Below are 14,282 nucleotides of genomic sequence, written 5' to 3'. Positions count from 1 at the left end.
ATGCAGCGGTGCAGGCATTGACACAGGCTAACATTGCAGGTACATACCTGGAGGGGGGCGGGGGGGCAGGTGGGCTTGTACAGTCATGTTGCTGCATCTTCACTGCTGTTTTAGTGAGCTAGCTAGACAAAAGCTTTTCTATATGAGCTGCCAATTATTCCCCTGGTTGCAGTGTAGAAGTAGCCTTGGGGTAATTCCCAGAATGAGAAGACATACTGATCCAGATAGTTAGTTCTGATCCAGCTAGTGCACTAAAGGTAGTGTAGCTGTAAAGGTGCAAGTTGTGGCACTGATTAGCTGCTGAGTACATACCTGGCATCTTGGACAGACAGTACTCAGGATGTGTTGCTACACTTACTCCTGGGGGGAATTCTGCACCACTGTGCATGCACAGAATTTATGCCCCCCCTCAGATTTCTTTGCTTCTCTGCAGAAAAATAACTTTCTGATGGGGAAGCTAAAGGAAGCCTGAAGAACAGTCATGTGACCCGCCCACAGTATGTTTTGGGTACCCAGGGCAGCCAGTAGAGAGGTAAATCACTGTGGGCAGGAGGCAGGACTTGGGAAGACCCAGCTGGTGGCTCCTACCTGCGCCAGGCTCAGCTGCTAGATGGGACTTCCTCTTCCCCTGCACAGCATCCAGAGCTGTGTCAGATCCACCTCCAGATTTCTCTGTTGGCTATGGGAAGCTCTGCGAACACCCTACCCCTGTGCTTCCTGCACCTGTCGCTCCTCAGATGCCATGGGAGGGATCACTGTACAGGGAGCTGCTCCCCCATTTGCCCAACCCCCATGCATCCAGACTCTCCTGCCAAGCCTCATCCCCCTGCACTCAAACCCCTCCAATGAGCCCCACTCCCCCTGCACCACCCTGATGAGCCACCCGGATCCCCACCATACCGAGCCTCAACCAGATGCACCTGGATCCCCATCCCACTGAGTCCCACTCCCCCAGCATCTAGACCCCATCACTGAGCCCCCCTGCCAAGCTTTCCCCCCCCACACCCCGACCCCCCCAGCCAAGCTCCATCTCCCCCCCCACACTCCCAGACTTTCCTCCTGCTGAGCCCCAACTACTTTCACCTGGATCCCCCGGCAGAGTCTCATTGCTGTTGCACCCAGAACCCCCCAACAAGTCCCTGTGCATCCAGATTTCCCCTCTCCTCGCATCCAGATCCCCCACTGAGCTGCTTGCACCCAGATTGGCCTACACAGAACCCTTTCAACCCACAACTGGATCCTCTCACATAAGCCCCTCCACACTTGAATCTTGCCTTGCTGAGCCTGCCTGCCCACACCTGGCACAGAGGGGCAGGGCTCTGGCGTATTTCTGTGGCAGGCCCGGTCCTTGCACTGTGTCAGGATTGGGTGTAGCCACACCGCTGAGTCGGTGTCCCTGGGGGAAGCTGCACAGTGATCTCCCACCTCTGTGCAGTCAGTAGCCTGTGCTCCCCAATGCCATGCTTGAGCCTCCACATTTATTTGACAAATACAATTTGCAGAATTTTAAAATATTGTGCACAGAATTTTTTTTCCACAGAATTTTTAATTTTTGCCACGGAATGCCCTCAGGAGTATACACTGTATTTTTAGCACATTAGCTCCATCAAACTTTAAAGTTACAAAAAAGCAGGGATAAAGCTCCCTCTTAGCACAGGGAAAATTCACAAGCTAAAAACAAAAGATAATCTAACGCGCCTTGTGTTATTTACTTACTCTTTTTGCAATATTGAGACTCATTTTAGGATGATTTTAGGAGAAGGAGTTTTCTGACCTGATGCTGCTTTGCTTCTCCAGAGAACACACAAAACAAAGAGCACAAACAAAGCCTCCCCCAACCCCCGCAGATTTGAAAGCATCTTCTTTCCCCATTGGTCCTTTTGGTCCGGTACCAATCAGGTTATTTGAGCTTCTTAACCCCTTACAAGTAAGGAGGAATTCTAGGCTACCCTTAGCTGTATGGTTATGACACCCCCCACCAAATCACAGATTGTGCTGGACAGCCTGTACCACACTGGCTGTGATTTCTTTCTGGAGCTATAGGAGAAAACAGAGTTAATAAGACACATGCACCTCTAGATATACTACTGATTATATAAAAACTAACAATAATTTCCACATTTCAAGGGCGATTTTAACCAGTTGATTCTGGGAAACTTTCGTGGGAGAGTGCATCAGCCACCTTTATTAGAAGCTCCTGATATGTGTTGTATTCAAAATCAAAATCTTGGAGAGCTAAACTCCACAGTAGAAGTTTTTTATTATTGTCCTTGACGGTATGAAGCCACTTCAGCGCAGCATGGTTGGTTTGCAGGTGGAAACTCTGTCCCGAAATGTATGGGCGTAGCTTTTCCATAGTGTACACGATGGCATAACATTCCTTTTCACTGATTGACCAGTGGCTTTCCCGCTCAGATAGTTTTTTGCTGAGAAACACGACAGGATGGAATTCTTAATCCAGTCCTTCCTGCATTAAAACTGCTCCCACACCATGCTCGGACGCATCTGTGGTTACTAGGAAAAGTTTGGAATACTTGTGGCACCTTAGAGAATAACAAATTTATTTGAGCATAAGCTTTCGTGAGCTACAGCTCACTTCATCGGATGCAGTGAGCTGTCGTTCACGAAAGCTTATGCTCAAATAAATTTGTTAGTCTCTAAGGTGCCACAAGTACTCCTTTTCTTTTTGCGAATACAGACTAACACGGCTGCTAGTCTGAAACCTAGGAAAAGTTTGTCAAAATCTGGGGCCCTTAGCACAGGGTCAGACATGAGTGTTGCTTTAAGCTGGTTAAAGACCTTCTGATATTCTTCAGTCCACTGAACTGCATTTGGCTGTTTATTTTTGGTTAGGTCTGTCAGTGGGGCGGCGGTTTGGCTGTAGTGCAGAACAAATCGTCTGTAATATCCAGCCAAGCCTAAGGATTGGACCTGTTTCTTTGACTTTGGGACAGACCAGTTTTGGATAGCATTCAGTTTGGCCTGTAGGCGGTTGATAGTTCCTTGACCCACCTGATGTCCAAGGTAAGTCACTCTGTTGAGGCCTATTTGACACTTCTTAGCCTTAACAGTTAGTCCTGCCTCCCTTAGGCGCTTGAAGACTTTTTGTAGATGTTCCAGGTGTTTTGCCCATGAATCCGAAAAGATGGCCACATCGTCAAGGTAAGCGACTGCAGATTCGCCCAATCTCGCTAGGAGAGTATCTACAAGTTTTTGGAAAGTGGCGAGTACATTTCGCAGCCTGAAAGGGAGCACATTAAATTCATACAGTCCTACATGCGTGATGAAGGCTGACCTTTCCTTAGTGGATTCATCCAGCAGTACTTGCCAGTACCCCTTGGTTAAGTCTAAGGTAGAGATGAACTGGGCATGTCCCAGTTTCTCCAATAGCTCATCTGTGTGTGGCATTGGATAGTTGTCTGGGTGAGTTACAGCATTTAGCTTATGGTAGTCCACACAAAAGCGTATCTCCCCATCTGATTTGGGAACTAGAACCACTGGAGATGCCCATGCACTGTTAAAGGGGCGGATTACACCTATCTTTAGCGTGTCCTGGATCTCCCGTTCTATAGCAGTTTTAGCTTGAGGAGACACCCGGTAAGGTTGGGCTCTAATTGGGTGAGCATCACCTGTGTCAATGGAGTGGTATGCCCATTCAGTCAGTTCTGGGTGGCTGAGAACGTCGGCGCATAGCTAGTGTACAGTCCTTGATCTGCTGTCGCTGCATACGTCTGAGGGTCATTGGGAGGTTCACCTCTTCCACGCCACAGTCACTTTTTCCTTTGTAGTAGATACAGTCCACTTCAGTCCACTCAGCATCATCTCCTCCCTGGGCTGTAAACTGACAAACCTTTAATTCTCTGGAATAAAATGGCTTTAGAGAATTAACATGGTACACCTTAGGCTTTAGGTTTGAGATGGGGGATGCTATGAGACAGTTAATAGCTCCCAGGCACTCTTGGACTGTGAATCGCCCTTCCCATGATGCTTCCATCTTATGGGCCTGGAGCGCCTTCAAGACCATGACCTGGTCCCCTACTTTGAAGGAACACTCTCTGCTATGTTTATCACACCAGGCTTTTTTGCTCTTCCAGAGCATCTTTTAGGTTTTCTTTAGGAAGAGCTAAAGAGGTTTGGAGGGTGTTTTGTTGTTTACAAAGTAGAGAATGTTAATTACCGGAGAAGGTGTAAAACCCTCCCATTTCTGTTTCACCAACTGTAATGGCCCCTTAACGTCGCAGCCCTACACAAGTTCAAATGGTGAAAACCCTAAACTGGGATGTGGTACAGCCCTGTAGGAAAAGAGCAACTGCTGCCACACTAGGTTCCAATCATTGGGGTGCTGATCTACGAATTTACGTATCATGGCCCCCAAAGTTCCATTAAACTTCTCCACCAGATCATTTGTTTGATGGTGGTAAGGGGTGGCAACCAAGTGGTTCACCCCATGAGCTTCCCAAAGGCTTTTCATGGTTCCTGCCAGGAAATTAATTCCCGAATCCGTAAGGATGTCAGAGGGCCAACCTACCCTGGCAAAAATGTCTGTTAAGGCCTGGCACACACTTTTAGCCCTGGTGTTGCTTAGAGCTACTGCTTCCGGCCATCGGGTGGCAAAATCCATGAAAGGCAGGATGTACTGCTTTCCTCTGGGTGTCTTTTTTGGAAAAGGACCCAGAATATCCACAGCTACTCGCCGAAATGGAACCTCAATGATGGGGAGTGGCTGTAGAGAGGCTTTGACCTGGTCTTAGAGTTTTTCCACTCTTTGACACACCTCACAAGACTGGACATAGATAGAAATGTCCTTGCCCATTCCCTCCCAGTGGAAGGACTTCCCCAAACGGTCTTTGATACTGTTCACCCCAGCATGGCCACTAGGATGATTGTGGGCTAAACTCAAGAGCTTGACCCGGAACTACCAACTGTCTCTGAGGATGCCAGTTTTCCTGGTGCCCACCAAAAAGAGTGTCCTTGTATAAAAGTCCTCTTTCTACAACAAACCTGGATCGATTATAAGAGCGGAGAGGCAGTGGGTTGCTCCGTGCCACCATCCAAGCTCTTTGGAAGCTTTCATCTGCTTCCTGTTCAGTCTGGGTCTCTGGTAACACAGACGGGGCCCTGGTGGAAGGCCAGGAACAGGGATAGGTACGAAAGCTTGCTTAGCCTGGCTGTGGGTGACAATCCCACCCTCTTGGCTAGCTTCACATGGTTGGCTATGTCTTCCCCCAGCAACGTGGGAATGGGATAATCATCATAGACTGCAAAAGTCCACATTCCTGACCAGCCCTGGTACTGGACAGGCAACTTGGCTGTAGGCAAGTCAAAAGAGTGCGACTTGAAGGGTTGAATCTCACTTGGACCTCTGGGTTGATTAAGTTGGGATCCACTAAGGATTGGTGGATAGCCGACACTTGTGCTCCAATGTCCCTCCATGTGATAACCTTCTTCCCACCCACATCTTGTTGAACATGTCCAGAGCTCTTCCAGTCAATTTTGCTACCAATGTGGTCATCATGTCATCGTCAGGAATTGCATGGAGGGGGCACAGTCTCTCAAAGGTGAGAAAATATTCAGCAGTGTCACTGGATTCATCATACTGCGGACAAAGTTGCTCCCATTTGTGAATTTTTGGGGAAGTGGAGTCAGCAGCTGAAGGGTTTTGTCTCCAACTCCATAACAGCCAGGACATGCTTCCTCTCTCTTTCCCTCTCCTCCTGAGCATGCTTCTGGGCCTCCCGCTGGGCCTCCATAGCGCTCTCATGGGCAGCCCTCTTCTCTGGGTGTTTCTGCCTCCACAGCTCTCTTGTGGGCAGCCTCTTCTGCCTAGTAGCTTTTTCTCTGGCCACTTGTGCATCAATCTCCATCTGTCTGAATTCCAGCTGTCTTTCATGTTCCTTCTGTCTTTCCTCAGCTTCAAATCTGGCCAATTCCAGTTTTTTCTGGACGTCACTTTCTATCATCCTAGCCTTTCTGCACTTAGCCTAACTTAACCCGAGAGCTAGAAAGAAAAAAATCCCACAGCTTGTGAATTCTCTTGCAGGATTTAACTACTCTGCTGTGAGGCAGAGAAAAAAAACAAACCTCCAGCTGCTTTCAGCTAAAAGAAAGAAAGAAAGAAAGAAAGAAAAAAAAAAAGGTCCTTTTTAAAAAAAATAAAAATAAAGCAAACCTCCCTGCTTTTCAAGCAGCCAAAAGGGGAAAAAAAAAGTCCTTTTAATATCGTGAGGTTTGTGCTTCTGATTCAAAATGATCACACCACTCTGTTAGCATGTCAGCAAAAGTAACTAAATTAAGTCTGAGACCATGTCAGGGTTCCCTCCCACTTTGAACTCTAGGGTGCAGATTTGGAGACCCGCATGAAAGACTTATTTCTTTTCCCTTAAGCTTATTTCTACAAGTTTAGGTTAAAATCTTCCTCAAGATACAAATCCTGCCTTGTCCTTGGGTGGGTACTGCTGCCACCACCAAGTGGTCCTTTTCCTGAATCTTTGTCTAACTCACTTGGTGGTGGCAGCAGTACCCATTCAAGGACAAGGAAGGATTTGTGCCTTGGGGAAGTTTTTAACCTAAGGTAGTAGAAACAAGCTTAGGGGGTGTTTCATGCGGATCCTCACATCTGTACCCTAGAGTTCAGAGTGGGGAGGGAACCCTGACATGGTCTCAGACTTAATTTAGTTACTTTTGCTACACCATGCATGGAAAGTAGCTCCCCATTTACCTGAAGTTTCTTAAATGTTTTGATTAGTGCCCTGTAATTATGATTCCAGATCCTTAAATCTTGATCTTCCAGTAGGGCTGAGTTTGGTAGCTACTGTATATAATTAGGAGGTTGCTCTGAATGTGTTAAGTCTGAAAATTTCTGTATCTAAGGGCAGTAGCTGCACCAAATAAACAAGCCCCAGCAGCTCTTCCTATATCTTGTGAATTCTCCTTCCATCTTAAGTCAGATGGAAAATTCTTAGCAGTCATTTCATTCCCATCTTTAAATTTGTTTTATTGTCTCTCCATTTCTAGGTTTTGCTAATGCAGGGAAACCTTAATATGCACAGTTCACTCCTAATCTGCTGATTTCTAGAAAGGTTAGGAAAGAAAGAAACATACTTAAGGCTTGGCTGTTTGTGTTGGCTTGGAGTTGAAGAGTGTATACGTTCTCCCTAGTCTCAGAGTACCAAATGCAGAAATTCCATGCGCTTACTGAAGAGCTCCAGCTATTGATGTTATGACTTTTTTTCTGAAAGTAAATATAACTGACAGATGTTAAAGACATAATGTAAAATTTGTGAAGATGTATTGGAATACTTAGAACACTATGCTTAAAATCATTGCTGTATGCTTATACGTTATACTACACCCTATAGAAAGAAAATGTTATGCCACCCTGTGGGTTGCTATAAAGAATGTTTATGAAGTTCAGCCTAAGACTTAAAATACGTTGAATTGGAGAGTTTTGAAAAATGTACTGTATGACACAGGAGACCAAATCATGCTAAAGTGCAGGGAAAGACTATACATCAGTTCAAAGGCTACATTATTCAAAAAAATACAACCATAAAAAAGTAATAAGATTACATTCTCACACTTCATGGCTAGTAAGGTGCATTAAGCTGCTCAGATATTCATAGCTTACTGTGACATTTGGGAAGATTACATTTTGCTGTGCACAGCCATTACTGCAGCTCAGATAATAACTAGCCAGTGCATGGGCCTGGATTATGATCCCTGTCGTTGGAAACAAATTTGTGTTTTGAAGGTTGATCAGTTCCAAATCACTATTAGAAAGGGTTAATATGACATACTGTAGAGTGTGTGTGTTTATGTGTATCTAATGGGTATGCATGCATAGAGTATATCAAATATAGTCCACTTTGTGTATACCGCTTTTTCTGTCGATTTTTTTGTCAAAAGGTATTACTTAAAACGCTTAAAGGAGAAATGTTTAAAACATAGTGACTGCACTAGATATATACTTTTTATGTAACACCTGCTGAAATATTTGTTTTCGCTGGTTAGATTGGAAAATTAATTTGACAGCTTCCTGGATGGGTGATTACTGTTAATGGTGTGTGTAGCCAAAAATGAAGGGTTGATGGTAGAAATAATAGGGTGAAGGTGGAGTCGTCTTATTTGCAACTAAATGTTGACCTGTACAGTTCTGATGTGATAGCTCTTGATTGGTTAGTTAAACTATATACTTAATGAAATTAAAAAGTATGGTGTGACTCTTAGCTGACAGCAAACATATAGCCATTGTATTTGCACCAAGAATTACTTTTACTTTTTGATTTCTTAGTCAAGTTTCATTGGGGAGACTGTCCTTTTGAGGAAGGCCTCAATCAATTAGGGTGGGTGATATGCTTGCATTCAATGTAAAATAAATAGTAATTTGAGTCGCTTCCTTGTTTTTGATCCAGTTGTCTTCAGGCTTTTTTCTCTGAGTTTTTTTAAAAATGCATTTTGTGAAGTTACTACTTTAGCCCATTCCACCCAAGGATCTCAAAGGACTTGGCAACCACTAATAGATTAAGATAGACATGAACCTCATTTTACAGAAGGGGAAAACTGAGGGAAAGAAACTGAGTTATTTGATAAAGATGAGAGCAAGTTGGTGGCAAAGCTGGGAATAGAATTCATATCTCCTGACTCCCAATCCTGTGACTTTACTAGATAATACTCTTAGATGTTTCTTTAATTACTTAAATTATTGCAATTCAGAAAAAGTGAAAATGGAAGGGAAATATAAATAATTTTTTAAAATGGTCATTCAGAAACTCTTCGTTTCTTAGTACAACCTCAATCACCTTTGCTAACTTTCTCAATTTTCTTATGGTATTTGACATCACTGCTTTATGTTCAGAATGTTGAAAGGTGCAGCTTCCAACCTGGAAACAAAATTTAGGACCTTTTGGATATTCTATAGTGATTTGAGTGTTTGACTTACAATATTTAAGTTTGATTTACAATATTGACTTACAACAATTCTGTTCTCTTTGACATACTTGACCTACTGAATGGAGCTGTAGGGGCTTATGGGACGGCAAGAGAGAATAAGTATTTTGGGGGGGTGACTTCTGTCACAATATAACTTTAGGAAGGAAATCAACTGAATTTCTAATTGGATACTGTTAAGCTGTCATTCTAAGTAACTGATCAAACCTGTCCAAATAATATAATTCACTTGTTTAGTTAGTTTTGAAAATATCCACATCTAACTCTTCAGATTTACTCACTCCCCTTCCCCAAACATATCAAGATATTTGACTTTCTCATATGTGTCCCAAATTGAAATCATGACATTATTTTCTTAGGAAGGTAGATGAGGAGAGGAGGAAGGAAGGGTAAAAGAGCCTTGTGACATCCACCTAAATACTTGAAAGATCTAAAGAAACAGAATTCACCAAAAAATTATTTTTTTTGTTTTTAGAAAGTCTTTCTGTAAATGGAAGGAAATATAACAGAAACTTGAATTTACATCTAAGATGTCACAGTACTGTATTCATATTCATCTAACTTGCAGAAAAGTCTCGAAATATGAGGGCCTGGTGAGACTGGTAGGTTAGTATGTTAATCTCAAGAGAATTAAATTCTAGTTCAGGTCACAAGTGAAGATGAGTTGTGATTTCTTTGTAGCTGTTCCCTTGTGCATGTCAGAAACCACCTAATGTGGTATACTCACCAGTTTCTGTTCAAGCAAAGTCCATGACAGAAAGTTCTGAAGTGTTGCTTTTCTGGATTTAAGTGCATTAGCAAATCTGTAGGAGGAGACATAATCATTAATGTGGGGCTCCAACCAATGCTATTGTTCTTCACTTTTTAAATGATCATTAACATTCGCTCAGATACAACTGTTTTGTGCTATAATTTGAAAATGAACAAATAACCCCCCCAACCTCATAGTACCTTTGCTTATGAAGTAAAATTGCAGTTGATGCTTCAATCCACTTTTCATTTAATATACCCGAAGTGCAGCTAAATGTTTGTAAAGAGCACACTTTGGTGAGATAGGTCAGCTCTTCACAGCAGCTGTTCTCTTACCTATTTGGGAGGTGCTTTTACAGATGGGCAAACTGAAACACAGAAAGATCAAGTGACTTCATCAAAGTTACACAGTGAATCCATAACAGAAGTAGCAATTGGATTCACGGTCTGCCACCATCCAATCCCTCTTCCCTAATCTAATCTAAATCCAGCCCCACAACCTCTGTAAATTTTCAGCCCACATCCTTGGGAACATGCACAGCAAGGCCTAAATGTAGAATGATATTTGGAAATGATTGTTACTAATGCTTTGCCTTTTTTTCCTTAAAGCTTGTAGGGGGCCATTTTGATCTGGAAATGAACTTTATTATCCAAGAAGGAGAGAGTATTATCTGCATGGTAGACTTGTTGGATAAATGTGACATCACTTGCCAGGCTGAGGTATGGAGCATGTTTACAGCAATCCTGAAGAAGAGTATACGGAATCTACAAGTCTGCACAGAAGTAGGGCTTGTTGAACAAGTTCTACATAGAATTGATAAAACTGACAATATGATTGCAGGTATGACTTTAGATTGCAATACATTTATTTGAGCTAAATATGACTGTCTTTATTATAAAACCTTAACACAGCACTTTTATTGACAAAATAAAAGAATACGCATTTGGTCATTATGTACAGAGCTGCATGTATATCATTTTAATATTTTTTCCTTCAGATCTCTTAGTTGATATGTTGGGAGTGCTGGCTAGCTATAATTTGACGGTCCGGGAGCTAAAATTGTTCTTCAGCAAACTCCAAGGAGAAAAAGGAAAATGGGTAAACAACTTTGTTGTCTTAATGTTGGTTATACTGTCTCCTAATCTTTCCAAACAAAAAGGGCTATTTTAGAAACATTTTTAATAACCAAATGTGAAAGCTATCAAAGATGTAGGGATCCCCGCAGTAGTATTATCAATAGATGTCTTCTTGCATATTAGTAATAAAATATATGGTGTAGAAGTGCGAGTAAGTTACCAATTACATTTAAGTTTGGTCACTGTAGAAATACTGATACTTAGTGCCTCCAGTTTCCCCCTGACAAACCAGTCGCACTTGTCTTCTTTATATACCTGTAAATAATTTGATGGTAGTAGGTACCTGTTTTTCTTTTTATAACTCCAGTTACATGAAATCAAGGAGAAAAAAAAAAGCAGAGGATTAAAAAAAATGTAGACATTTAAAAAAGGTAAATTTAAAAACTACCTTCCACATACACAACCCAAAGAGCGTCTTTTCTCACTTTGTTTTTTCCTTTGGGTAAATATTGCAGAAACTGATTTGGTTAGCGAAGCAAGAATTTGTAGAAAGATCTGAATTTAAGGCAGTCTTGTAATACCACTTGCTGCTTGATTCCAAAGCGAAATCCAAGTGAAAAGTCCTAGCATAAATTTTTTATTGTTTCCACCTGGAGTGGAATAGGAGAACAGAACACCCCTGACAACCTCCCTCCTCATATGATACTGATGATACTAAATGTACTTCCTCCTCCAGGTGGAATCTAAACATCAGAATGGCTACTTTGATGGCAGAAGCAATTGCTTTAAGAATTGTTCTAAGCTCATTGAAAACATATTTGTAATCCTGCTTTGGTGGCTTCCAACATAACCTGCTCAATATAGAGAAAAGGCTTCACAGATCTGGTTTCTTGCTGATTAAAAACAAATACCTATTAAATATAAAAACCTATGCTAATACTCAATTAAAATTTCAATTTTTAAACAAAACTGCAAATTGATCACATAGAAAATACTGTGTATCAAGGTGTAAATTTAACGCTAATGTAGTTAAAAATATTGCGTATGTTCAGTGTGGGTGAGTTAAGGTACTCTTTGTAATGTTAATGTTTTTATTTTCTGACTCTCTTGTTTGCATTTAATTTTCTTCTTAAAGAACAAATACAGAGGTGAGAAGGAGGAGAAAAACATAGCTGCATTGCTAGGAAATTGCACAGCTCCCTAAATCTTAAACTATCTGCAGCACTAGTTGTTCAACTTTTTGTGCAGTGCCACAGTGCTGCAGACAGTCAATTTAATCTGTGATCTGTACTCTCCCTCCTTCCCCCCATTATTTTCTGTGAACATGTGTGAACCATTTTGATTTGCTTTGAGCTTTTATTTTTGAAATACCTTTTTAAGATGGCACAGTGATTAGTCTTCAGTGAGTGGCTTCATATGAAGTTTGAAGTTTATTATTTTTTGTTTCCTAGGCTCAAACAGTTTGAAGTTTCTTCTGAAAGCAAGAAAAACATGATTTTCTCTCCCTCCCCACAACTCCTAGGGAGTTTAAAGGAATTTCTTTACTTCCCACCTCAGGGAAAGACCCAATCATTAAACGTTTCAGGCCTCTGGAAAGTTATAGGCAAGTGAAAAAACAGTCTTACAACTGTTGGCCTGCAACCATAACTATAACACTTGATATATTAAACTGATGTAAGCTCTCAGGTTTTATTTGGAGATTATTGCCGCTTGAATTCAATAGGAAAAGTTAGCTGGAGCAGAACTGGGATGTTGGTATCTAAGATGAATTTTGAGTTGATACTGTTCCTTGACTATTACTCTCCTGAGTAATGTGGTAGTCTAGTGTTTGTCTGTGGAAAGATGAGAAATGTGTCAAAATGCGTCCTTTTTTATAATATGTATTAGAATAATATAAAAATGTTTGATATTTGTGATAATTTCTTTTAATAGCCACCACATGCTGGAAAATTATTGTCTGTATTAAAACACATGCCTCATAAATATGGTCCTGATGCCTTCTTCAACTTTCCAGGAAAAAGTGCTGCAGTAAGTAGTTATATACGTTTTCTATACCTTTGTTATCCTCCTCTTACTACTGGCTCTTTTTTGTTGCCTATTCTCATTTGACTCTTTTGTTCCATGTATACGGTGATATTCACCAGTCTGACATTGTTTCTAGAGAGAACTATTTTTCCAGGGTGGTAACTACATTAAGATTAACTGAAATATGTTACTATTAAATATGCACTACATTTATGGAAGGACAAATGATCTAAGCTAAAGAAAGATTGGGTACACGTAATAGCCCCTATCTTAATAGCTCATAGCCCATTTTGTGAGATTGGTTCAATTAACTCACTCTTACTTGTTACAAGCAGGTTTCAGAGTAGCAGCCATGTTAGTCTGTATTCGCAAAAAAGAAAAGGAGTACTTGTGGCACCGTAGAGACTAACAAATTTATTAGAGCATAAGCTTTCGTGAGCTACAGCTCACTTCATCGGATGCATTCGGTGGAAAATACAGTGGGGAGATTTATATACACACACACACAGAGAACATGAAACAATGGGTTTTATCATACACACTGTAAGGAGAGTGATCACTTAAGGTGAGCTATTACCAGCAGGAAGGAGGGGGGAAAGGAGGAAAACCTTTTGTAGTGATAATCAAGGTGGGCCATTTCCAGCAGTTAACAAGAACGACTGAGGAACAGTGGGGGGTGGGGGGGGAGAAATAACATGGGGAAATAGTTTTACTTTAATTTAAATTAATTCCCTCCTTCCTGCTGGTAATAGCTCATCTTAAGTGATCACTCTCCTTACAGTGTGTATGATAAAATCCATTGTTTCATGTTGTGTGTGTGTGTGTGTGTGTGTGTGTGTGTGTGTGTGTATGTGTATGTATAAATCTCCCCACTGTATTTTCCACCAAATGCATCCGATGAAGTGAGCTGTAGCTCACAAAAGCTTATGCTCAAATAAATGTGTTAGTCTCTAAGGTGCCACAAGTCCTCCTTTTCTTTTTTGTTGCAAGCAGAATCTTTGTCTGCCTTTTTTTCTTCTTGCAATATTCCTTAGCAGTGGTGTCTGTCCTAGTGTGCAACATACAAGTGAAACTCCAAATATTATACACGTTTGGGAGGCACTCCTGAGAGAGCCCCAGAATGCACCAAATCGAAAGTTGGCTCAATTCTGGTGTCTGTTCCTTTTTATGGCTGGAGACACAGAACCTCCCCAGAGACTCCCCCCCCCCCCCCCAAATGATAGACATCATATGTGTGAATATAACAGCACATGCTATCTTTATGAGCTGACTCATTTATATGCTGGCCATATGGAAAAAAATCAGCATTTACTGCACTGTTTTATTGCAATTTCTATTACACATAAGAAATACTACTAAAATATTGCCGCAAGGAAAATATAAGAAACACCAGGATAAAGCTAACACTATGGCTAGGGCCCTACCAAATTCATGGCTGTGAAAAATGCATCATGGACCATGAAATCTAGTCTTTTGAAATCTTT

At 41.6% G+C, this 14,282-nt stretch overlaps 1 protein-coding gene across 8 annotated transcripts in view; it reads left to right on the top strand.

Moving 5' to 3' along the window:
- The window catches only part of LRBA (LPS responsive beige-like anchor protein), a 555,352-nt gene that overhangs the window by 56,341 nt on the left and 484,729 nt on the right, over positions 1-14,282 (top strand). For all 8 annotated transcript variants that reach the window (XM_043513125.1, XM_043513123.1, XM_043513124.1 and 5 more), the window contains exons 3-5: positions 10,306-10,537; positions 10,695-10,795; positions 12,706-12,801. In XM_043513125.1, coding sequence (XP_043369060.1) covers positions 10,306-10,537; positions 10,695-10,795; positions 12,706-12,801 — 429 coding nt within the window. The remainder of the gene's footprint in view (positions 1-10,305; positions 10,538-10,694; positions 10,796-12,705; positions 12,802-14,282) is intronic.

This window comes from Dermochelys coriacea, chromosome 4, assembly GCF_009764565.3.
Source record: "Dermochelys coriacea isolate rDerCor1 chromosome 4, rDerCor1.pri.v4, whole genome shotgun sequence".
Taxonomy (NCBI): Eukaryota; Metazoa; Chordata; order Testudines; family Dermochelyidae; genus Dermochelys; species Dermochelys coriacea.
This window is presented reverse-complemented; position numbering and strand designations above follow the sequence as displayed.